The following is a 25406-nucleotide window of genomic DNA, read 5'->3' as shown; positions in this document are numbered from 1 at the left end:
AACTCCGGGAGTTGGTGATGGACAGGGAGGCCTGGCGTGCTGCAGTCCATGGGGTCGCAAAGTCGGACACAACTTAGCAGCTGAAAAACAACAACAACCATCTTCAGGGCAGGGTGGGGTGTGCAGAGATCTTAATAGGATGATGAAAGAGGAGACGAATAAAGAGTCTGTGAGACTCCGACATAGGGAACAGACTGGTGGTTGCCAAGGGAGAGGCTGGGGAGGACTGGGGCTTTGGATTAGCAGAGGCGAAAGATTATAGAGGGATAAGGTCGTACTGCAGAGCTCAGGGGACTGTATTCAACTTCCCAGGATAACCCATCATGGAAAAGACTATTTAAAAGGATGTATGTGTCTGCGTGTAACTGAATCACTTTGCTGTACAAGAGAAATGAACTCAGCATTGTATATCAACTATGCTTCAATAAAATAAAAAAAAAAGAGTCCATGAGGTCTGAAAATCACAACCACATCTGGAACCATTTCTTCTCCCAATGCAAGGAAAACCACCCGTGAACCCATTCCATCAGATACACGGAGGCTTTTCCACTGAAGTCAGGATCAAGGCAGCTTAGTCTTTATACCACCACTATTTACTATTGTATTACCAATTAAATTAGTGATTTTAATGAACAATTTTAACTCATTTAACTCACCCCTGGAGGGAAGTAGGCTTCTTGACTCCTTCCTGTCATAAACATCTCCCAAAGCAGAAGGAAAATGCACTTGGTCTGCCCCACCATCCACCTTTCCCCCCCTTTTTAAAAAAATCTCTTAAAGTATGCAAGTAGGATAGCACATTTACAGTAGACTTGAGAAACAGACTAGGAGAAGGCAATGGCACCCCACTCCAGTACTCTTGCCTGGAAAATCCCATGGATGGAGGAGCCTGGTAGGCTGCAGTCCATGGGGTCGCTAAGAACGAAGTTACATATCATTCCACTATCTATTGCAATTATTTTTTAAGTAGATAAATTAAGACTTTTAGTTGGAGTTTCAATATTAAACTCTCAGAAATCAATAGAATGAATAGACAGAAAGAAGTCTATGTGTGTGTGATGTTAAGTTGCTTCAGTCGTGTCCGACTCTGCAACGCTATGAACTGTGGCCTGCAAGTCTCCTCTGTCCATGGGATTCTCCAGGCAAGAATACTGGAGTGGGTTGCCATTTCCTACTTGAGGGGATCTTCCTGATCCAGGGATCAAAGCTGCATCTCCTGCAACCCCTGCATTGCAGACAGATTCTTTACCGCTGAGCCACTGGGAAAGCCCATAGAAGGATACTATAGATCTAAAAAGCACTATGAACCAATTCAACAATTAAGATTTATACAGTTTTCACACAACAGCAGGGAATAAATTCTATTCAAGTTCCCATGGAGTATACACTAGGAGACACTGGAACGTGTTGTTGTTCAGTCGCTCAGTCGTGTATGACCCTTTGCAACCCTATGAACCGCAGCACACCAGGCCTCCCTGTCCATCACCATCTCCCAGAGTTTACTCAAACTCATATCCATTGAGTCCATGATGGCATCCAACCATTCATCCTCTGTCGTCCCCTTCTCCTCCTGCCTTCAATCTTTCCCAACATCAGGGTCTTTTTCGATGAGTCAGCTCTTTGTATCAGGTGGCCAAAGTACTGGAGTTTCCGCTTTAGTCCTTCCAATGAATATTTAGGGTTGATTTCCTTTAGGACTGAACATATCCAGGGATGTAAACCAGGTGAAAAAAAATGTCACGGTCTAAAGGTTTTGAAAGCATACAAAGTCTGTTCTCTTTTCACTGTGGAATTATGTTAGAAATCAATACCAAAGGATATTTGAGAATAACCCACAATGTGCCCACCTTCCACCTTTAATAGGCTGAGGATCCAGGCAATGGGCAATTGTAATTAGTTTTAAATTTAGCAATGAGGAAGCAATTAGAGCAAGGCGTAAGGCCTGGAAAAGAACAGGTAAAGCTGTATATGCAGATTCTTGATTACATATTGGAAAACCCAACAGATTTTGTGGAAAAACTATGACCAAGATGTGTGTGTGATATTCTGACATGCTCTGTCTCTGGGTCTCCCTCTGAGAGGGTCTGTTTTGGGGAGACCCACATTAGGACCTGCTGATGCCAAAACCTTCCTTTTGCTCAGTGAAATCACATTCCAAATAGGGGTGATGGTCATGGGAACAAGATCATCCGGTTAATGGCTCTAGAGGTTTACCGCTGGATGCAGCATCTTTGTGCTGAGGACAGGCGTTTTGCCCTCTACGAGTCCGGGGGAACTCCCCAAACCTGTCATTTTCTAAAGTTGCTTGTTCTGCTGAATCGAAGAGGCAGGGGCGCAGGTCCTTCCCAAATGGGAGCACCCGTGAGGATAAGCCTCGCAGCCCAGGCCCTCCCACTCAGAATGCTAAATGCTTTCCAGCTTGTGCGGTGAGGAGGCGGCAACGTGCCAGCCGCAGCCAATGGGAAACGAGGGCGGAAGCTGAGCGGTGCCCAGAGCTTATAAAGGTGGACGGCGGGCCGGCCCAGCGCCTTCTCGTTCTGCTTTGGGAGATGTCTGTGACAGGAAGGAGCCAGGAAGCCTAGCTCCCTTCGGGGTGAGTGGGTTGTTTTCCTTTTCTACGTCCTAGTCTTCCACGGCACTTTCCCACAGTTACTGGATCAGACCCGTGCATTGACGCTTCTCTTTCTAGTTCCTCGAGGTGTGAAGTTCGGTTGTTATATTGAAGATCTTCCCTTTTTCTTAACCTAGGCTTCTTCTTTTTGCTCAAATAGCAGAAGAACGGAATCAAGAGTGGAGGTGGTTCTTATCCACAGGGAGCTTGCAATTATCCACAACCCCTGCTGCAAAGGGAAAGAGAGAGAACTTTGAGTCAGCGCCCAGCACAGGATGACTTAAGCAACCGGGAAGTTCCCGGATGAGGGGATGAGCGCTGAAGGATGATAAGGAAAGATGACTCAGAGACGGGCTGCCCTGGTGATCCAGCGGTTGAGACCCCACCTCCCGGTGCGGGGGCGGGAGGGGGCGGGTTCCATCCTGGTCAGGGGGCTAAGATCCCACGTGCCTTGTGGCCAAAAATCCAAAACATGGAACAGAAGCATTATGGTAACAAACTCAATAAAGACTTCAAAAATGGTCCACATCCCAAAATGTTAAAAAACAAAAAAACTCGGAGAAGCAATAGGATGTGAGCATAAGTAGACCGAGACTCAAGCCCCTCCTGATAAAGACTTCATTCTCTCTTCCTCCACATTCCGCTCTTTACACACAATAAATCCGGTGCAAGCCGGTGGAAGAAGGATGTGATGTGGAGAAGACAGGTAGCAGGGAATAACATACATACCTTTTAAAAAATATTTACATTAATTCTTTAATACCATATATTATCAAATCCATATTCAAACTTCCCCAGCTGTCCTAAGAATATCTCCTACAGCTGTCTTATTTAAACTAGGAGCACAAATTGCATCCGCTTATTACAGGGTTTGAGCTTCCCAGGTGGCACTGATGTAAAGAGCCTGCCTGCCAATTCAGGAGACGTAAGAGACGCAGGTTCGATCCCTGGGTTGGGAAGATGCCCTGGAGAAGGAAATGGCAACCCAGTCCAGTATTTTTGCCTGGAGAATCCCATGGACAGAGGAGCCTGGCGGGCTACAGTCCACAGGGTTGCAAAGAGTCGGACAGGACTGAAACGACTTAGCAAGCACGCATTACGGCTTTTGAAACACTTTTATTTTAGAACTTCCCTCCCCTCCCCACCCTTTTGACATTAGCTTGTTTTTTTTTTTTTTTATTGTGAGTCTTTAAAATAACCATGGTATAGAAGGAAGCCCGAGTCCTTCTCGGAAGCTTTGATGTACCAGGCGCTGTCTTAAATGTACCTCTGGGGGTGTCTCTCTGAGAACCGTGCCCGGCAGCTATGATAAGATTCCCGCCATCAAAGGTGAGAAAAGAATAAACGCCAGAGTGGATTTGAGTCTAAATGCTGAGCCCCAGCACCGGATGGACCCCAGGTCTTTCCACAGGACAGAGAGTTTCCCAGGAAGGGAGGGAAAGAGAAAATCCAGCACGTGACAGGCTTCACCGGTTACAGTGTTCGTCACTCAGTCATATCGCACCCTTTCGTGACCCCGTGGACTGCAGCCCGCCAGGCTCCTCTGTCCATGGGATTCTCCAGGCAAGGACACTGGAGTGGGTTGCCATTTCCTCCTCCAGAGGCTCTTCCCTGCCCAGGGATGGAACCCAGGTCTCCTGCACTGCAGGCGGGTTCTTTAGGTCTGGACCACCAGGGAAGCCACCAGGCTCCATCAAGTCTAAATAAACCTCCTCCCCGGGATGGTGCTCTCACATTCTGTAACCTCATGTCTCCACAGGCTGCCTCTGTCTTCTCTTCCAGCTGGTCCCCTCTGCCCGCTGGTGCTGCAGTTCCCAACCCTGAGTGACCATGGGCGACATGAACTTGAGCTCTGACCCCTCCTCCTGCCCGTCCTCCCCTCTGTCCCCCTCTGGTGTCTCCCCTCCCTCGCTGGAGTCCTCCTCCTCCTCCACCCTCCCCTTCAGAAATGGAGTCATGCCTTTCATGCTTTCTGTAAGCGCGGAGCATCTACAAAGGTTCAAGCAGCTTTTGGTGGAGGAGAACCCCAGACCCGGCTACAGCCCGCTCACCTGGGACCAGCTGAAGTCAGCCCGCTGCGGGGAGCTGGTTCATCTGCTCACTGAGTACTTCCCGGGACAACGCGCCTGGGAGATGGCTCGTGACATCTTCGCCAAGATGAACCAGACAGAGCTGTGTCTTCAGACGCAGAGGGAGCTGAACGGTGAGAGGGGATCTAGAACAGAGCTGGGGGTGGGCTTGGGGGCTGGAGAACTCAGCGCTTTCTCAGCCGCTCCTGTGGACCAGCTGAACAAGGGAAAGAAGTGGAGTGTATATGTGTGTGTGTGTGTGTACACACAGACATACACACACATGTACGGGCTTCCCTGACGGCTCCGTGGTAGAGAAGTCGCCTGCAATGTAAGAGACACGAGTTCTATCCCTGGGTCAGGAAGATCCCCTGGAGAAGGAAATGGCAACCTGCTCCAGTATTCCTGGCTGGAGAATCCCATGGACAGAGGATCCTGGCAGGCTACAGTCCATGGGGTCACAAAGAGTCAGACACGACTGAAGCGACTTAGCATGCACGCATTACAGCTTTTAAAACACTTTTATTCTAGAACTTCCCTCCCCTCCCCACCCTTTTGACATTGGCTTTACATTATGACTAAGCGACTGAATACACACACACAGACACCCTTCCCGGTACCGTCTGCCTCTGCACCATTCTCACCTCCCAACATGGTGATGGAAGCCCAGGTATTTTCCTCTCCCTGCGCCAAGAAGATGAGAGGATGAGACTTGTGGATGGCCTGGCCGCCACTCTCCTTAAAGGCCCTGTTGCCTCTGGGCGGCTCTGTCTTTCTGTCCATCTTGTCATGCCTATGAGGCAGCCTCCTTTTTGTTTTTTTGGTCTGTTCCAGAAATTTTACCTAACTTGGAACCAGAGGCCTTGAGCCTGAGAAAGAGGGAGCTGACTTTGGAGGAAGATGAGTCTGGTACGTGCTGGCCCTGTGTAGACCCTGGCAGACAAGAGGCGGTGGGTTGGGATGAGATGCTGGCTTCCTGAGGTGGGGGGCACTGCAAACGGGTGTGCCCAGTGTCCCTTCTGTGAATCAGAACTTCAGATAAAGGAGCGCTTGTGAACTCATCTCAGGAGGAAGTCCAGCCACCATCCTTCTCTCTCTCGGTTGGATCCAGTCTTTTTTTTTCTTCGTATTTTTTTTAATTTATTTTTGGCTGTGCCAGGTCTTAGTTGCGGCATGTGGGGTCTAGTTCCCTGACCAGGGACACAGCCTGCGCCCCCTGCATTGGGAGGATTGAGCCTTAGCCCCTGGAACACCAGGGCTTGCAGGACAAGTGCCTCATCAGTGCACCTGTGTCCCAGAGCCTACGGTAGACACGGAGGCTCGTTCTCTGGTTGATCGGTTAGTTCTCACGAACAGCTGATGCTGGACCCTGTGTCTCCCCCGTCTCGTTCCTGCAGATAAAATTCGGGAGTACAAGGCACGTGTGATGAGTGAGCACTCAACCCTGTGGGACAGGACATCTTGGCCTGGGAACAACGTGGACTTCTTTTACCAAGAGCCCTGCAGAGAAGACACACTCCTGCAGTGTCTTCTTCTCCCCAGAAAGCCCCAAGGAAGACAGCCCAAGACCGTGGTCCTCCAGGGAGACGCCGGCGTCGGGAAAACCACCGTGGCCAAAAAAGTGATGCAGCAGTGGGCAGAGAACAAGTTCTACGCCCACAAGGGCTGGCTCGCTTTCTACCTCCACTGCCAGGAGATGGACCGGCCGGAGGAGCAGAGCTTCTCCGAGCTGATCGCCTGCAAGTTGTCCGGGTCTCCAGCTCTCGCGTCTAGGATCCTCTCCCACCCAGAACACCTCCTCCTCCTGCTGGATGGCTTCGAGGAACTAACCTTGACCCTCATAGACAGACGGGAGGACCTGAGTGAAGACTGGAGCCAGAAGATGCCAGGCTCCGTCCTCCTGACCAGTCTGTTGAGCAAAAGGATGCTCCCTGATGCCACGATCATCGTCTTCCTGAGGTTCAGCTTGTGGAAGACCGTGGGCCCCTTTCTGAACAGCCCCTCTCTGATCACCCTGATGGGCTTCAGTGCGCCTGAGAGATCCAGGTACTTCAGGTCGTACTTCAAAAACAGGCGCGATGCCGACGCAGCCTTGCGTTTTGCCATGGGCAACGCGGTCCTCTTCTCCATGTGCCGAGTCCCCGTCATCTGCTGGCTGGTCTGCTCTTGTCTGAAGCAACAGATGGAGAGAGGAAGCAGCCTGCCGCGGGCATTCCCCAATGCCACGGCCGTGTTCATCCACTACCTCTCCAGCCTGTTGCCAACCAGGGTGAGGCATGTCGTCGGCGAGACCCCCCAAGAGCAGTTGAAACGCCTGTGCTCCTTGGCTGTGGAGGGCATGTGGAAGAACCAGTGGGTGTTCAGTGAGATGGACCTCAAGCTGGCCAGACTGGACGACAGGGACGTCGAGGTGTTTCTCGGGGTGAGGGTCCTCCGGAGGGCGGTGGCTGGCGGGGACCTCATCGCCTTCGCCCACCCGAGCTTCCAGGAGTTCTTTGCCGCCCTGCTGTTCGTCCTCTGCTTCCCGCAGAGGCTCAGGAATTTCCAAGTGTTGGATCGCTTCCGCATCTTTCAGCTGCTCGCTCATCCCGGGAGAAGGAAAAACCACCTGGCCGGGATGGCGCTGTTCCTGTTTGGGCTGTTGAACGACACATGCGCCCTTGCTGTGGAGCAGCTGTTTGGGTGCAAGGTGTCCCTGGGGAACAAGAGGAAGCTGCTGAAGGTCGCCACCATGCCGCCCGACGGTGACCCCCTGACCCCGCAGCACGGGCTCCCCCAGCTGTTCTACTGTCTGCACGAGATCCGGGAGGAGGTCTTCGTGGGTCAGATCCTCCACAACCACCGTAAGGCTCTGCTGGTCATCAGCAAGATCAGAGACCTGCAGGTCTCCGCTTTCTGCCTCAAGTTCTGCCGACAGCTGCGGGAGTTAGAAGTGACCATCTCCTGGGCCGTCGCCAAAGCCACCAGCCTCTCACCAGGCCCTCTTCCTTCCCCCCAGTAAGTGCTCAAATCTCTCCTTCGGTGGGATTCGGGGTCCTGTTGGGGAGCCTTGTCTAGCATCTCCTGGGCATCAAGGGTGACCGCCTGTTGTGAGTTGATCCCTTGTGCATGGGAGTTTGTCTTATAAACAGGCTGTTCCAGTTTAACAAAAAAAAAGAATTGGTAGTGGTGGGCTCAATGGTGACTTCATTATCTGAACCCCAGAGACCATCAGTGAACTAGAGAAACTTCGTGTATTTTTTTTCTCTCTCATGCAACTAAAGGAAGTCCTGGGTTAAATGTTGCAGAGCATGTGTTTAGTCATATTCCGAGTAATTCTGCTTGAAACAATATGGCTTCGTTGAAAACACAAGCAGGAACCCAGCGTTTATGTCTCGGCTGGGGGTTGTCGTGAACATTTGGTACAGTTTCACTGACCCACGTGTCTAAGAGTGTGTGACATTCTAAACCTCCCATCATTGTTTAGTTGCTAAGTCGTGTCTGATTCTTTGCAACCCCACGGACTGTAGCCCGCCAGGCTCCTCTGTCCATGGGATTCTCCGGGGAAAACACTGGAGTGGGTTGCCATGTCCTTCTCCAGAGGGTCTTCCTGACCCAGGGATCGAACCCATGTCTCTTACATCTCCTGCACTGGCAGGCAGGTTCTTTACAGCTGACCCACCAAGGAAGCCCCAAACTGCTGGTGGAAAAGCATAAAATGGAAAAGAAAGTAACTCCTAAGCTGGGGGAAAATAACAGGACAGACACTATGCCTGGGGTTGCTGGGTTCCACTAAAACCAAGAAAATCCTGGAACAAAAAAGCAAGATGCACAGTTCACCTTCCTTCCTGCTATGCTGAGTGCCCTCCCCACCACGCACCTGGGGCTCCCTCCCATCTGTCACCCCTTCATTCTGTGGGGCTCCCTCCCGTCTGTCAGCTTCATTCCGTGGGGCTCCTTCCCGTCTGTCCCCTCACTCTGTGGGGCTCCCCCCGTCTGTCCCCCTCACTCTGTGGGACTCCCCCATCTGTCCCCCTCATTCTGTGGGGCTCCCCCGTCTGTGCTCCTCACTCTCTGGGGTCCCCCGTCTGTCCCCCTCATTCTGTGGGGCTCCCCCGTCTGTGCTCCTCATTCTGTGGGGCTCCCCCGTCTGTGCTCCTCACTCTCTGGGGCTCCCCCGTCTGTCCCCCTCATTCTGTACACACTGTAATGTTTTCAGTCTCCAGGCACACGCTGTCCAGTGGGGTCTGTGATGGGGAAGAGTGAAGGTGAAGACCGGAGCCAAACCACTGAACACGCTGCTGTTGGGAGAGACTTTAGACTCTGTGCTCACCATGCCCTAATAGTAATAATGATACTTTCCCCTTATTCTGTTCCTTTATAGAGTTTTATTCTTCCTTTTTAAAATTTTTACTTTATGTGTGGTAGAGCCAATTAACAATGCCGCAATAGTTTCTGGTGAACAGCGAAGGGACTCAGCCCTACATATACACGTGTCCATGCTCCCCCAAGCCCCCTCCCATCCAGGCTCCCACACAGCCCTGAGCAGAGTTCCCTGTGTCTACAGAAGGTCCTTTTTGGTTCTCCATTTTAATAGCAGCGTGTGCATGTCCATCCCAAATTCCCTAACCATCCCTTCCCCCCATCCTTCCCCCTTGCTGACCATAAGTTCCCAAAGAGTCAGACACGACTGAGTGACTAAAATGGACCATAAGTTCATTCTCTGAATAAGTTCAGTCTCTTTCTGTTTCATAAGTTCACTTGCATGATTTCTCTCTAGATCCCACATACGAGGGGTGTCATATGATACTTCTCCTTCCCTGACTTGCTTCAAGGCGTTTCTCCTTAATGACAATTTCATAGGCACACAGTAAGAATACGGTTTCTATCTGGCGACCTAATACCTGCCCGCATATAAATCCTGACTGATCACAGCGCAGCTCTCTCTCTCCCTCAGTCATGTTAAACTGTAAGTGGGGCCACAAATCTCCCTGGAATAGAATGAGAAGTCTCAGAGCAGTTCTGCTGGGCAACTCTGTATTTATTTTTTAAGTATGTATTTGGCTGCGTGGGGTCTGGGTGGCGGCAGCCGCTCCCTCCTTGCATCATGTGGGATCTCCCCTCGCAGCGCAGACGCTTCAGCTGTGCCTCCTGGGCTCAGTAGCTGTAACGCGGGGGTTTGCTGCTCTGCAGGCATGTGGGAGCTTAGTTCCCACCAAGGATGAAACCCACACCCCCTGCATTGCGAGGCAGATTCTTAATCACTGGGCCACCAGGCAAGTCCCCTGGGCCACTTTCTAAATGAGGGCATCTCAGGAAAGCCCCAAAGGGATCCACGATCATAAGCAAGTCCTGGGTTTGCTGGTAGGTTTTCTCAAGCTTAATAGCTAATGATGAGCTATTTTTTCTTTTTTTTTTTTTTTTTAACTCCCACACAGACCAGAAGGCAGTGACTTGCGTTCTCTCTGGTGGCAAGACTTCTGCTCTGTGTTTAAGACACACGAGAGTTTGGAAGTCCTGACTGTGAGAGACAGTGTGATGGACACAGAGGCCGTGGAGACTCTTGCTGCAGCACTGAGGCATCCCCACTGTAACCTCCGGAAACTGATGTGAGTGCCAGTCAGCCTGACCTCAGTGTCGGCCGCTCAGTCGTGTCCAACTCTTAGCGACTCCATGGACCGAAGCACGCCGGGCTTCCCTGTCCTTCACCATCTCCCAGAGCTTGCTCAAACTCATGTCCATCGAGTCAGTGATGCCATCCAGCCATCTCATCCTCTGTCTCCCCCTTCTCCTCCCGCCTTTTCTCTTTCCCAGCATCAGGTTCTTTTCCAAGGAGTCAGGTCTTCACATCAGGGGGCCAAAGTACTGGAGCTTCAGCTTCAGCATCCATCCTTCCAGAGAGTGTTCAGGGTTGATGGGCTCGTAGGACGCTGTGATAACTGACACCGCTTGCTTCCTCAGCTTTAAGCGTGTGGGCCCCCTCGTGGTGAGTGAAGGCATCATCAGAGTTTTGGTGGAAAACCAGTACCTGAGACACTTGGAAATACAAGACACAGAAGTGGGATGCCAAGTGATAGATGCTCTCTGCAACACCCTGAAACACCCATGGTGTTTTCTGCAGTTTCTCAGGTGAGGCCCGAGGCGCGGCAGGGACGGGACGCCGGCACCCAGGGCACTGGTTGCAGGCTCAGTCTGGCTGACGTCTCACTGTGTGCAGTTGCTGCTCGTTTCACCCAGCTTTCTTCTCTTATCAAAGTGTCATCGATTTACAATATCGTGTTAGCTTCAGGTGTACAGCACAGCGATTCCGTTCTGCAGATAGATTTTTTTTTCAGATTCTTTTCCATTATAGGTTATTGTGAGATATTGAAGATAGTTCCCTGGGCTATGCTGTGCTGTGCTAAGTTGCTTCAGTCCTGTCCAACTCTGTGCGACACCATGGACTGTAGCCCACCAGGCTCCTCTGTCCAGGGGGATTCTCCAGGCAAGAATACTAGAGTGGATTGCCGGGCCCTCCTCCAGGGGTTCTTCCCGACCCAGGGATGGAACTGGTGTCTCCTGCAATGGCAGGCGGGTCCTTAACCTGGGAAGCCCTACAGTTTCCTGTGCTATAGAGGAAACCCTTATTGCTTCATCTACTTTATTGTTTAATTGGACTATAGTTGCTTTACAATGTTGTCTTTGCTTCTGCTGTACAGCAACGCGGTCGATTCTGGACATGATCTGTCCTGAACATAGACCTGTTCATCCCGGACTCCTGATCTCTGCCTCTCCCCATCCCTTTCCCCTTTAGTAACTGTGACTTTGTCTCCTATGTTTGTGAGTCTGTTTCTCTTCTGTAAATAAATTCTTTCATGTTATGCTTCAGATTCCACATACAGGTGATACCAAAATGTCTGTGTTTGACTCACTTCACACAGTATGATCATCTCTGGATCCATCTCTGTTGCTGCAAATGACAGCCTTTCATTCCTGTTTGTGACCGTTCACTCAGCTTCTTTTTTAAGATGATGGTCTCATGCATGCACGCACCGTGAACCGCTCGCCACCGTCAGGCTAATTAACCCCTTGGCCGGCTCACAAGCCGCCGTTTAAACACTTGAGATCAGCTCTGTTAGCCACGTCCGTGCACACGGCCCTCGAGTTAATCACCATCAGCAGATTGGACCAGTGATCTCCAGAGTTCAGTCACCTTATAACTGGGGGGTTGCGCCCTTAAACCATCATTTCCTCCACCCCGCCCCCCACCTGCAGCCCCTACTCTGTCCGCTGGTTCTTCATCCTGAAGGTGGTTTGGCGGATAAGCGTGGAAAGAAGGTGTGCTCGAGGGCAGGCGGAGTCCCTGTCTGGGATTAGAGCCCCACGGTTACTCCACGCCAGTTCGTCACGGCCCCGCGTGTGTTGTTTTCTGTTGTACTAGTGAAAGTCACTCAGTCATGTCTGATCCTTGGTGACCCCATGGACTACACAGTCCATGGGATTCTCCAGGCCAGAATCCTGGAGTGGGTAGCCTTTCTCTTCTCCAGCGGATCTTCCCAACCCAGGAATTGAACCGGGGTCTCCCGCATTGCAGTGGATTCGTTACCAGCTGAGCCAGCAGGGAAGCCCGTTTTCCGCTGGTGATGTGCAGTTCAGATGCTGAATGGATGCGGGTTCACCCGGAGAGGATGGAAGCCCCCTCCCGCGGCTCTCGGGGAGGGACGAGGGCCGAGGAGGATGCGAGGTCGGGTGGCTGGGGGCACCACACCCCCGGGAGCTCAGGGCTGCTGTCGCTGTGACTCCCGCAGGCTGGAAGGTTGCCCGTTTGACCCCACCAACGGGGCTGACCTCACCAGGAGTCTCAAGAGGAACATCCACCTGAAGACCCTGATGCTGAGACGTGGCTCCCTGGAGAGGGGCGAGGAGTGTCCCCCGGTGCTGGCGCCCCAGCTGGAGAGGCTGTCGTGAGTCTTACCGGGTGCTGTGCTGTGCCTCAGATGGTCGGGAGACGGAGGAAAACAGAAAACGGGGGAGAGTGCATCACGGAACAAAGCAAAGTCTTGTGGTTGTTAATGGTGTGGGGGGGACAGTGAAGGGTCGAGAGAGAGAGAGAGACAGATAGACAGACAGACGGACAGACAGAGACAGACAGACACAGAGACAGACAGAGACAGATGGAGAGACAGGGAGACAGAGACAGATGGACAGACAGACAGACAGACAGAGATAGAGAGACAGAGACAGATGGAGAGACAGACAGGGAGACAGAGAGAGAGAGACAGGCAGAGACAGGGAAAGACACACAGAGAGAGACACCGACAGACAGACAGAGATGGAGAGACAGACAGGGAGACAGACGAGGAGGCAGGGAGAGGGCGAGACAGAGACAGACAGGGCTCTCACCCAGCACGTGTCCGCACCGGCTGCCCCTGGAGGTAGAAGCACAGTCATCCTGGCGCGTCGTCAGCCCCTCTTCGCACTGGAACCTCGCCGGCACCATCTTCCCTCCTCACGGGTGACCCCGGCCCCGGGACCCGAGCCCCATCTGGAGGTGGGCTCAGGCTCCCTACCTGTGTTTGCCGCGACACAGCCACACATGGACCCCGACCCGGAGCACGGGTCTGCAGGCCCTTGGGCTCTCGAGCGGCCTCATCAGCCGTGTGTGCTTTTCCCAGTCAACTGACGTCTTCTGTGTTTCGTTGTTTCTACAGGCTGTTCCTTTTTGGTGCTGGGTGGTAACATGTATGAACACGCAACAGTTTAAGTGTCTGTCTTATCTGCCGCTGAGGCCTGAGCTATTCACACACACACACACACACACACACACACGTAGAACTGCCATGTCACGGAGAGTGCTTATCTTCAGGATTACCAGGCTCATTTCCAGACCACATGTACCAATTTGCAGTCCCACCTGCGGTGTGTGTGAAAATCCGCCCGCACCAAATTCTCATCAGACTCTTGTTACTGTTACAGCTTTGGCCCATCTGTTGAGGACAAAATGACATGCTGCTGTTTATGTGTAACTCAAGCACTAGATTACTTTTTAACTGAAGTATAACTGACTCACAACCTTAGTGAGTTTCCGGTGACCTGGTACTTTCTAACTCACGAACGATCACCACGCTAAGTCCAGTGATCAGCTGTCACCACACCGAGTGATGACAACATTAGATACTTTCTTTCCTCCATTTTCTTCTTTTAACGTTTAATTTATTTTATTTTATTTATTTGGCTGAGCCGGTCTTAGCTGCAGCATGTGGGACTGACCTCCCTGACTGGGGATCGAACCTGAGCCTCTGCACTGGGGCCGTGCAGGCTTAGCCATCAGACCACCAGAGAAGTCCCAGCAGCAGACACTTTCTCATTTACATCTGCACTCCCTCGCTGTGGATGAAAACGCTTTCAGAACCATCCTCTCCACCTTAGCTGTTTTTTTCGTCTGCTTTTGGCTGCATGGCATGTGGGAGGTTAGTTCCCCCACCCAGGATCAAACCCGTGCCCCTGCAGTGGAAGCGCAGGGCCGTAACCACCGGACCTCCAAGGAAGCCGCTGCATCTTAGCTTCTCTAACACCAAGGCCTGCCTTACGTCTTCAGGGCACCTTTCCATCTTTCTGTAACTTTCTGAGATGTTGTCTCTTCCCACGTCATCTCCATAAATGTCTTCACTCTTAGAGTCCCTGCTGGTCGCTTTCTACCCTCTTCATCCCTCTCTATAACTGTTTTCTTGATCCACAATTCCTTCTCACATCACGACCCCCAGTCCTCTCCTTTAAACCCGGGAAGCCCTAAGAGGTGGTCACAGAAGTGGGAGGAGACGTCTGCCTTTAGATCGGAAGCCCAGATGGAAACCGTTGAGTCTCAGCAGGAGACCAGGAGAAACCCAGTCAAGGGAACAAATTAAACTGCATCCCGACTGTGAGTGTCTCACCCACAGGCTGGAGAATTGTGACCTCACGCCGCTTTCCTGCGAAAGTCTTGCCTTTTCTCTCGTGAGTAACCAGAGTCTGACCCACCTGAGCCTGGCAGAAAACGCCTTGCAGGATGACGGGGTGAAGCAGCTCTGGAACATCTTGCAACACTTTCCGTGTCCTCTGCAGAGGCTGGTGTAAGTCCCTAGACTTACTAGCGGTGTGCTCTCTGGAACTCCCTGGGGAAGAATAGGGCGGTGGGGAGAGACTGCCCTGTGTATGTTATATGTTCCTTTACGCCACGGATTGATCAAGCGCCTACTGCACGCGTGGCTTTGTGCGGATACTGGAAGAAAGCGTAACAGAGAGGAGGATGGCAGTGGTTTCAGTTTCAGGGGCAAACTAGCTAGGGACAGAGTTCTCAGATTATGTGCCGGGCGACCCAGCGGGGAATCGCAGAGGCACGGCTTTGTGAGATGTCAGAGATGCTGACGTCTTTTCATCACTGCAGGAGCTATTAGCTTGAGGCAGTTCCAACACCAGATCATGCTAAATTCCTTTCAGCGATGCTGTGCATGTGTGCTAAATCACTTCAGTAGTGTCCAACTCTTTGCAACCCCATCTACTGCAGCACGCTAGGCTTCCCTGTCCTTCACCGTCTCCCGGAGCTTGCTCAAACTCATGTCCGTTGAGTCAATGATGCCATCCAACCACCTCATCCTCTGTCGCCCCCTTCTCCTGCCCCCAGTCTTTCCCAGCATCAGGGTCTTTTACAATGAGTCTTCCCTTCACATCAGGTGGTCGAAGTATTGGAGCTTCACTTTCAGCATCACCCAATGAATATTCAGGGTGGCTTCCTTTAGGATTGACTGGTTTGATCTTGCTGTCCAGGGGACCCTCAAGAGTCTTCTCCAGCACCACAGTTCGAAAGCATCAATTATTATATTTAGGTAAAGCTGTTGTACAAAAAAAAATACAAAAGGCAGAAAAGAAGCTTAAAGGCGTTTGGTTGGGTGTTTCTTTGCAGGCTGAGGAACTGCGCCCTGACCTCCGAGTGCTGTCAAGATATAGCATCTGCTCTTGATAAAAATAAAACCCTGAGAAGTCTGGACCTCGGCGCTAACAGGCTGAGGGACAGCGGCGTGGTCCTGCTGTGTCAGCCCCTGTTGAACCCTGACTCTGGCCTCCAGGTTCTCGAGTAAGCTGTCCCCATTGCTTCCTTTGCGACCCGGGGTCTGTAAAATTCTCAGGGTAGAATGTGGGGACGTGTTTTGCATTGCTGGGATTTGCCATCCATTTGGGTAGAGGACTTAGAAGCTTCAGAGCAGTGGTTCTCAGAGTGTAGTCCTCAAATATTGTTCAATCGCTCGGTCGTGTCTGACTCTGTGACCCTGTGGGCTGTGGGGCTGTGTGTGTGTGGTCGCTCAGTAGCATCCGACTTTGCAACCCCATGGACTGTAGCCTGCCAGGTTCCTCTGTCCATGAGATTTTCCAGCAAGAATACTGCAGTGGGTTGCAATTTCCTCTTCCCAGGGATCTTCCTGACCCAGGGATCAAACCTACATCTCCTGCATCGGCACGTGGATTTTTTATCACTATGAATGTTTTTGTCTGGGAAGTTGTTAGAAAGGCAAATTCTTGCATCATTTGCCTGCATGTGTCTGGTTTATCTCATTGAGCATTATGCCCTCGAAGTCCACCCAAGTCATCACAAACGGCAGGGTTTCCTTCTGCTTTGTGGCTGCGACGTGTGCTGTTGTGTAAACGTGCCACAGCTGCTTCTTCACGGCTGCGTAGTATTCCACGGTGTGTGCATACCACACCTTCTTTATCCATTCATCTGGCGATGGGCATCTAGGTTGCTCTATATCATGGCTGTTGTAAACAGTGCTGCTGTGAACATGAGGTGCAGATAACTCTGATATTCTCATTTCTATTTCTTGGGTCCATACCCAGACGTAGGGTTGCTGGATCACGTGGGCCCCGCACAGCCTGTCTCACAAACACCTCACATGATTCCCAGGAATGCTAGGGTTTAAGGACCATCATTCCAGGAAAAATTCTTCCATTCAGTGAAACATTTGTTAGTTTTAGACTAATACCTTAGCCTTAGATGGAGTCTTCTGAAATCAGTGTTTATGCTTAGGGACTCTTTTCTCTGTATATAATTCTTTCTTCTCTTATAACATCTCTATGCCAACATCATACTAGTCAGTGACTTAAAAGGATCTACCCTATTTTTAATTGTTATAGTGGCTACTCCAGATATTTGGAAAAGATTTAAAAACATCTCTTCTCCAGTAACAAAGGTTGAAACTTTTTTAGACTTATTTTTTATTCATTTTAAATTTTGTATTGGAATTGATTAACAATATTGTGTCAGTTTCAGGCACACAGCAAAGTGATTGTTATGCATATACACTTTTTCTTTTTTTTTTTTTTTGCCTCTTTCCTACCTGCATTTTCTGTTCACTATTGGTATGATCTGGGTTCTACGCCTAGGTCTTTTTTTCACTCAGATATGTGAGCTTTTTTTTTTTTTTTTAAGTACAGTTGCTTATCATATTACACTAGTTTCAGGCATACAGTATAGTGATTCAGTATTTTTACAGAGTCTACCCCATTAAACATTATTATAAAAATGATGACTACAATTCCCCATGTTGTACAATACATCCTTGTTACTTACTTATTTTATACTTAATAGTTTGTCTCTCTTAATTCAATTAGTTAATTTTCCCCTTTTTCCATCTCCCCCTTGTTAACACTAGTTTGTCTTCTATATCTGTGAGTTTTCTTGTTTTGCATATTTACTCACTTGTGTGATTTCTTATATTCCACATGTAAGTGACATCACTTAAGTCTAGATCATTTAAATCACTTTATGTTACATCTTTAATTCCTAGGATTAATCCTGATAATGGATTTCATTTTTGTTGATAATTAACTACTCGAAGGGAATTCACTGCAGGTCACAATTCTTTTACTCCAGAAATTTAGTCTTGGGATTTAAATATTGATTCATCTCCTAGGTTGAGTGAAGTATATTTGCAAGTATGGAATACATTTCCAGGTAACCATAAGTGAAAAAAAAGAAAAAAATATATATATATATATGTATATTTGAATCATTTTGCAGTACAGCAGAAATTAATACAACATTGTAAATCAACTATATTTTTAATAAGTAATCTATTTTTAACTTTTTTATTTTGTATTAAGGTATAGCTGATTAACCAGAGAAGGCAATGGCACCCCACTTCAGTACTCTTGCCTGGAAAATCCCATGGATGGAGGAGCCTGGTGGGCTACAGTCCATGGGGTCGCTAAGAGTCGTACACGACTGAGCGACTTCACTTTCACTTTTCACTTTGATGCACTGGAGAAGGAAATGGCAACCCCACTGGAGAAGGAAATGGCAACCCACTCCAGTATTCTTGCCTGGAGAATCCCAGAGACGGAGGAGCCTGGTGGGCTGCCGTCTATGGGGTTGCACAGAGTCGGACACGACTTAGCAGCAGCAGCAGCGGCATAGCTGATTAACAATGTTGTAATAGTTTCAGGTGAACAGTGAAGGGACTTGGCCATAACATAGATATACATGTATCTATTCTCTCCCAAATTCCCCTCCTAACCAGGCTAACACATAGCATGGAGCAGAGTCCCCTGTGCTACACAGTAGTTTAATTTTTTAAAACTGCTACTATATATACAACAGATAACCAGCAAGGACCTACTGTGTAGCACAGAAGAACTCTGCTCAACACTCTATAACCTAAACGGGAAAAAATTTTTTAAAGAAAAGATACATACACATGTACAAGGGAATCTCTTGGCTGAACACCTACAACTAACACAACATTGTCAACCAACTATGCTCCAATATAAAATTTTTAAAAGGAAAATAAAACTTCTGTTGTTGAGTCACTAAGTTGTGTCCAACTCCATGCAACCCCATGGACTGCAACATGCCAGGCTTCCCTGTCCATCACCAACTCCCAGAGTTTGCTCAAACTCATGCCCATTGAGTCAGTGATGCCATCCAACCAGCTCACCCTCTGTCATCCCCTTCTTCTCCCGCCTTCAGTCTTTCCCAGCATCAGGGTCTTTTCCAATGAGTTGGCTGTCCTTATCAGGTGGCCAAAGCACTGGAGCTTCAGCATCAGTCCCTTCCAATGAGTATTCAGGACTGATTTCCTTTAGGATGGACTGGTTGGATCTCCTTTCTGCCCAAGGAAGTCTCAAGAGCCTTCTCTAGCACCACAGTTTGAAAGCATTAGACTATTCAGAAGGAAATGAGGTATTCCGGCCACAGTATGCCTTCCGGGCTGTGAACAGCTCGGCTGGCCATCGCTCAGCCGCGGCCTGTTTCCCTCCCGCAGGCTGGAGGAGTGCCACTTCACCTCCGTCTGCTGCCCAGCCCTGACCTCCGTGCTCCTCCACAACCGGACCCTGCGGTACCTGGACCTCAGCGGAAACGGCGTCGGGCTCCAGGGCGCCAAGCTCTTGCAGGACGCTGCCCTGAAGAGGGTGCTCCGCCCCGAGGTCGTCCTGTACGTCCCGCCACTTCGGGTGCGGCAGCCACAGGCCTGGGAGGGAAGGCGCCTCGTCGGGAGGGCGACCCTGGGCCCGAGGTGCTGCTGGCGGAGGTGGCCACATCCTGCACCCCTTTGCTGGGGGTCTACAGTTCCCTCATGGGGCTGCCACACCCCAACTCCTGCTTGTCTGTGATGAGAAAGTGGACCCGGATACTCCGTCTGCTCTTTTTTTTTTTTTTGCATTTAAAAATTTTATTTAATTTTTTTTTACAATAGGTCCTGTAGGTTATCTATTTTATTTTTTTAAATATTTATTTATTTGGCTGCTCAGGATCTTAGTTGTGGCATGTGGGATCTAGTTCCCTGACCAGAAACTGAACCTGGGCCCCCTGCACTGGCAGCACGGAGTCCTAGCTGCTAGACACCACCAGGGAAGTCCAGTTATCTATTTTAAACATAGCAGTGTATGCATGTCCTCGTCTACCAGGTGGCTCAGTGGAAAAGAATCTGCCTGCAATGCAGGAAACCCCAGTTTGATCTCTGGGTAGAGAAAATCCCCGGAGAAGGGAATGGCAACCCACTCCAGTATTCTTGCCAGGAGAATCTCATGGACAGAGGAGCATGATGGGCTACAGTCCATGGGTTCAGAAAGAATCAGACGTGACTTAGCATGTGTATGGGAAGTTGGAAGACTCTGGGCTCGCTGCAATCATTCTTTTGATGTGCACCTCAGCTCCCTGGGACCAGGATCCTGTTTTCACGTCCTGAGTTTCCTCAGGGCTCACCGTGGGGAGTGGGTGCAGTCTGATGGATGCTGGACGGCAGCTGTTCCTTCCTGAGTTCCCTCCGGGCTCATCAGCTCACCTTTGGCTGTACCTGCAACCGCTGATGCCTGTGACATCCTTTGTTTACTGATCCGACAGGCAGTATTCCATTTATCCATCTCCTGGGTGCTAAAGTTCTATTCTAGAGGATTTATGTATTTTTCCAGGACTGCAAAAAAAAAAAAAAGGCATACACTGATTCTTATCTTTCACAGGAAGAAGAAACAAAGCAATGGAGTGGACATGATGAGAAGACTGGAGGGCCCAGTAGTGAACAAGGACATCCTGAAGATGGTCCAGGACTGGAAAGATGAGTTCTGTGATCAGGCCGCAGGGATGGTTTGATCTCGTGACCCCAGCCCCCTGCCCTGGATATAGTTGTGGTTTTTTTTCCTGATGAAAATCGGGAATCGGTTGCCTTGTCTGTGGGCCATTCTGAGTCTGGGATGGCGCAGTTAGTTCCAGGAGATGCTACGGAGCATGACCTGCAAACAGCCCCCTGGGAGATACTGAAGGTTGTGTGTCCAACAGAGATTAGTTCATGGAATTGGGGTCACCATGGTAAGGAACATTACAGCTCACGTCTAATCCTGGCTTCCAGATGTCTTTGAATATGTCCTGTTAACAGTGTCACAGACTCACCTACTGGGGTATTGCAAGAATTGAATTAAAAATGTGCATGAAAGCAATTAGAAAACGTTTCGAGTGTTTATTTATAAATAGACTTGCAAGTCAACTGTTACAAAGGAAGACATCTTGCTTTGAAAGAGGTTTCAGATCTAGAGAGCGTCCTACTGAGTGGAGTCAGTCAGGGAGAGAAGGAGAAAGATCATGTGACATCCCTTGTGTGTGGAACGAAAAGAGATAATACCGATGGTCTGACTTACCAAACAGAGACTCACAGACTTAGAGGACGGACTTATGGTTGCCCTGGGGGCCGGGTGGGGGGAGGGACATGCACACACTGCTGTATCCAAAATGGATAACCAAGAAGACCCACTGACAGCACAGGGAACTCTGCTCAGTGTTAGGAGGCAGCCTGGGTGGGAGGGGAGTTTGGGGGAGAATGGATACATGTATATGTATGGCTGAGTCCTTTTGCTGTTCACCTGAAAATATCATAACGTTGTTAACTAGCTATACCCCATACAAAATAAAAAGCTTAAAGTTTCGGGGGAGAAACATCCCAGGAAGATAACATAGCAAGCAATGGAAAAGGGAAATTACCTCATGTTTAAGGAACTCTTTTTAAAAGGTGAAAGGTGGACCTCCCAGGTGGCTGGGTGGTAAAGAGTCCGCCTGCCGATCAGGAGACAGGGGTTCAATCCCTGGTCCATTAAGATTCCACGTGTTCGATGCACGATACTGGATGCTTGGGGCTAGTGCACTGGGACGACCCAGAGGGATGGTATGGGGAGGGAGGAGGAAGGAGGGTTCAGGGTGGGGAACACATGTATACCTGTGGCGGATTCATTTTGATATTTGGCAAAACTAATACAATTATGTAAAGCTTAAAAATAAAATAAAATTAAAAAAAAAAAGATTCCATGTGTTGTGCAGCAACTAAGCCAGTGAGCTGAAAACAACAACAAAAAAAGTGAAGTGTGACTCTCAACTTTTTTTTTTTTTTTCTCTTTTAAATTTTCAAGCCCCACCCCCGCCCGCCGCCGCGCCGGTGCGCGCCCGGCAGAGCTGGGCGTGGCCCCGGAGGGCGGGGCGATCGACTCTCAACTTTTTAAAGGAGGTTAGTCCATTAATAGAGTAAAGCAAAGGGGATTTCTCTGTGACTTACACTAGGATGGGCCTGGGCCCAGACTGGGGGTCTAGAGAGTGGTCTCCTCAATTCTGCCTCCCCAGTTATCATCCTAGGGCCTTGAGAAGTTGTACAAGGTGCACGTGGCTTCCGGTGCAACCTCCTGGAGGGACTGCACCGCCCAGAACAGACTTTGCTCTGGTGTTTTCCAGCCACCCTGCTTGTAGGACCTCAGCTCCCCGAGCAGAGACTGAGCCCTGGGCTCTTGGCAGTGAAAGCGTGGAGTCCTACCCCTGGATCAGCTAGGAGTTCCCCAGACTATGGGCTTTTTGGGTTCTAGCCATCTAGCCCAGGACTCCCCTGGGGGCCCAGTGGGAAGGAATCCAACTGCAGTATAGGAGACGAGGGTTTAATCCCTGGGTGGGGAAGATCCTCTGGAGAAGGGAATGGCAACCTGCTCCAGTATCCTTGCCTGGAGAATCCCATGGACAGAGGAGCCTGGCGGGCTACAGTCCGTGGAGTTGGACACAAGGGAGCATAGTACAGCTAACTAGCACACAACTAGTTAAAAGTTAGGACAGCGTTTAGAACTCAAAGACCTCGAAAGCAGTCATATAGTCATTTTCTTTTTGTTAGCATGAGTTCATGTGCCCAACGCACAGGGAAGCGAAACAAACTGAAACGTCGCAGTTTGGAGCAGAGGAAGGTTTACTGCAGGGCCAGTCAATGGGACGAGTGGTCCATGCCCTAAAAAACCCTGAGGTCCCCAAAGGGTTTTGGCAAACCATTTTTAAAAGCTAGGTGGGAGACGATACTTTAAGTCAGAAAAACATGGTGTACTAATGCATATACCCCGATGCTGGGAAAGATTGAGGACAGGAGGAGAAGAGGGCAGCAGAGGATGAGAAGGTTGGACGGCATCACTGACTCAATGGTCATGAGTTTGAGTCAACTCTGGGAGTTGGTGATGGACAGGGAGGCCTGGCGTGCTGCAGCCCACGGGGTCGCAAAGAGTCAGACATGACTGAGCGACTGAAGAACAACAACGCATATATATGGAATCTAGAAAAATGGTACAGGTGAGCCTATTTGCAGGGCAGGAATAGATGCAGACAAAGAACAGACTTGTGGACACAGCAGGGGTAGGAGGGGGTGGGAAGAACTGAGAGCTGCATGGACACTTATACCCTTTACCATGAGCACAACGAAGAACCAGTGGGAAGCTGCAGCGTGATGCAGGGGTCAGCCGGTGCTGTAACGAAATATAAATGCACATGATTCTATAACATATATACATCAATAAATAAATGTGGGAGAATAGCCAAGTCTTCCACATGTAATTCCAACCCAGCAACTAAACAATGCAACAGCCCGGCCCCATCCTGTCTTAAGTGAAATGAGTGTGGCCTGAGGCTCAGGGATTTTAAATGTTCCTCCAAGTGATTCCAACCTGCAGAGAAACTTGGGAATTACTGGGGTGGGACACATCACTACTGTGGTAAAGGTTTTGCAATATATGTGCATGAAATGAACACATTATACACCTTAAACCTACGCAGGGTTGATGATTCTCTTAATAAAGCTGGGGGAAAAAAGAAAGAAACGCTTTGGGAGAGAACCATTCACGTGGAGACTCAAGGCACAAAATAGCTGGTCTTACTATTAACTGAGACGGGCATTTTTTTAATTTGTATTTTTTATACAATTTTCAAAGGTCCCACTTAATTTACAGTTATTACAAAACACTGGCTATCAATTCCCTGTGCTGTGCACAACATCCCTGTAACCCAACATCTGATATCCCCCCACCCCTGAATTGCCCCTCTGCACCTGCTGCTGGTAACCAGTGCCTTATTCTCCATGTGTGTCTGCCTCTCTTTTGTGACACTGATTAGTTTGTTGCCTCTTTGGATTCCAGACATCAGTGGTGAAATACAGTGTTTGTCTCTCTCTGTCTGACTTATTTCAGTTTAGTACGTGTGATGCTTAGTGGCTCAGTCATATCTGACTCTGTGACTCAATGGACTGGAGCCCGCCAGGCTCCTCTGCCCATGGGATTCTCCAGGCAAGAATACTGAAGGGGGTTGCCATGCCCTCCTCCAGGGGATCTTCCCGACCCAGGGATTAAACCCAGGTCTCCCATATTGCAGGCGGATTCTTTACTGTCTGAGCCACCAGGGAAGCCCAAGAATACCAGAGTGGGTAGCCTATCCCTTCTCCAGAGGAACTTCCTGACCCAGGAATTGAACCAGGGTCTCCAGGATTGCAGGCAGATCCTTTACCAGCTGAGCTACCAGGGAAGCCCTCACTTCAGCATACTACCCTCCAATTCTAACCATGTTGCTGCACATGGCAGATTTTGCTCTTTTTTCTGCCTGAGTAATTCTCCATTGTATAAACGCACCACATCTTTATCCACTCGTCTGTTGGTGGACACGGAGGTTGTTTGCATACCTTGGCTATTGCGGATGCTGCTGCTATGACCATAGAGGTGCAGGTATCTTTCCAAATGAGAGCTTCTATGGTTATCCAGATACATACCCAAGAGTGGACCTGTTGGGTCATATGGTAGTTTTATTTTTATGTACTTCTTCTTTTTTTCTCTTGCTCATTTTTTAAATTATGAAAGTATGATAACATATTTACAGGAGACTGGGGAAAAATAGAACAGAGTTACATATAGTTCCACTATACATTACAATTATGTTTAGGTAGATACATAAATATTTTTGAAGTTTCAATGTCAAAGGAGTTTTTAGAGAAACCTCCATAATGCTTGCCACAGTGACTGCACCAATTTGCATTCAAATTACATCAAATTACATTCCTAGCCAACATTTCTTATTTGTGTTCTTTTTGATGATAGCTATTGAGACAGGTGTCGGGTGAGATCTCACTGTGGTTTTGATTTGCATCCTTTATTAGCGATGTTGAACACAGCTGCACTTTAGAACACTGGAGAAGATTTGTTTGATAACAAGCAGGTGCATATACCATGGGGCTTCCCAAGTGGTCCTAGTGGTAAAGAACCCGCCTGCCAATGCAGGAAACGCAGGAGACGTGGGTTTGATCCTTGGGTTGGGAGGATCCCCTGGGGGAGGGCCTAGCAACCCACTCCAGAGTTCTTGCCTGGAGAATCCCATGGACAGAGGAGCCTTGCAGGCTACAGTCTATGGGGTCGCAAAGAGTGAGACACGACTGAGGGACAGAGCACGTAAATACTATGAATTCACAGGAATCCAGATAAGAGGGTGTTACGGAGAAAGTCAACTGAACAAGCAACAGCAGCATCCTTAGAGAGTGGTCAGCAAGTGCCAACCCACACACATACACCCACACCCCGTTGCTCTGGGCCAGCCAGGTGAGGGCTGTACTGACCCGCGGGTCTTCAGCACAGGTGAACTAAGGCCGACAGAGCATCCTCACCTGACAGGTGGGAAGGGGCGGGGCAAGCAGGTGCAGAGAGCCGCTGCTCCCCGTCTACCCTGGGTGTGCCCACGCGGAGCGTAGCAGCCAATAGACGGCAAGAACGTCACCACGCAGATCCCCCAAAGGCCCGTCATCACTGCTTGCCGGTGGGATCCCGTCTTAGAGGTGAGGAGTCAGGGTGGTGGGCGTTTCCTCCTGCCTTCTCCCTGGAATCTTTCTCTCCCTGTTTTTCTCCCTTCCTGGTTGGAACCTACTCGCTGAGCCCTATTCTCTGCTCCCAGTCTCTCCAGTTAGACTCATCAGAGCCCAGGG

The 25406-nt window shown here is 49.7% G+C and overlaps 1 protein-coding gene across 1 annotated transcript; it reads left to right on the top strand.

Moving 5' to 3' along the window:
• The first annotated feature begins 2550 nt into the window (after window positions 1-2550).
• Window positions 2551-20585, top strand: NLRP8 (NLR family pyrin domain containing 8). The gene is made up of 11 exons (XM_027514432.1): window positions 2551-2593; window positions 4371-4814; window positions 5515-5589; window positions 6078-7677; window positions 10098-10268; window positions 10621-10788; window positions 12447-12602; window positions 14577-14747; window positions 15578-15748; window positions 18933-19103; window positions 20128-20585. The coding sequence occupies exons 2-11, from the start codon at window positions 4442-4444 to the stop codon at window positions 20255-20257; spliced, it is 3186 nt and encodes a 1061-aa protein (XP_027370233.1). The 5' UTR covers window positions 2551-2593; window positions 4371-4441; the 3' UTR covers window positions 20258-20585.
• Window positions 20586-25406: the final 4821 nt, after the last annotated feature.

This window comes from Bos indicus x Bos taurus, chromosome 18 (assembly GCF_003369695.1).
Source record: "Bos indicus x Bos taurus breed Angus x Brahman F1 hybrid chromosome 18, Bos_hybrid_MaternalHap_v2.0, whole genome shotgun sequence".
Taxonomy (NCBI): Eukaryota; Metazoa; Chordata; class Mammalia; order Artiodactyla; family Bovidae; genus Bos; species Bos indicus x Bos taurus.
Note: the sequence above shows the minus strand (reverse complement) of the source record. Positions and strands in the feature narration are given on the sequence as shown.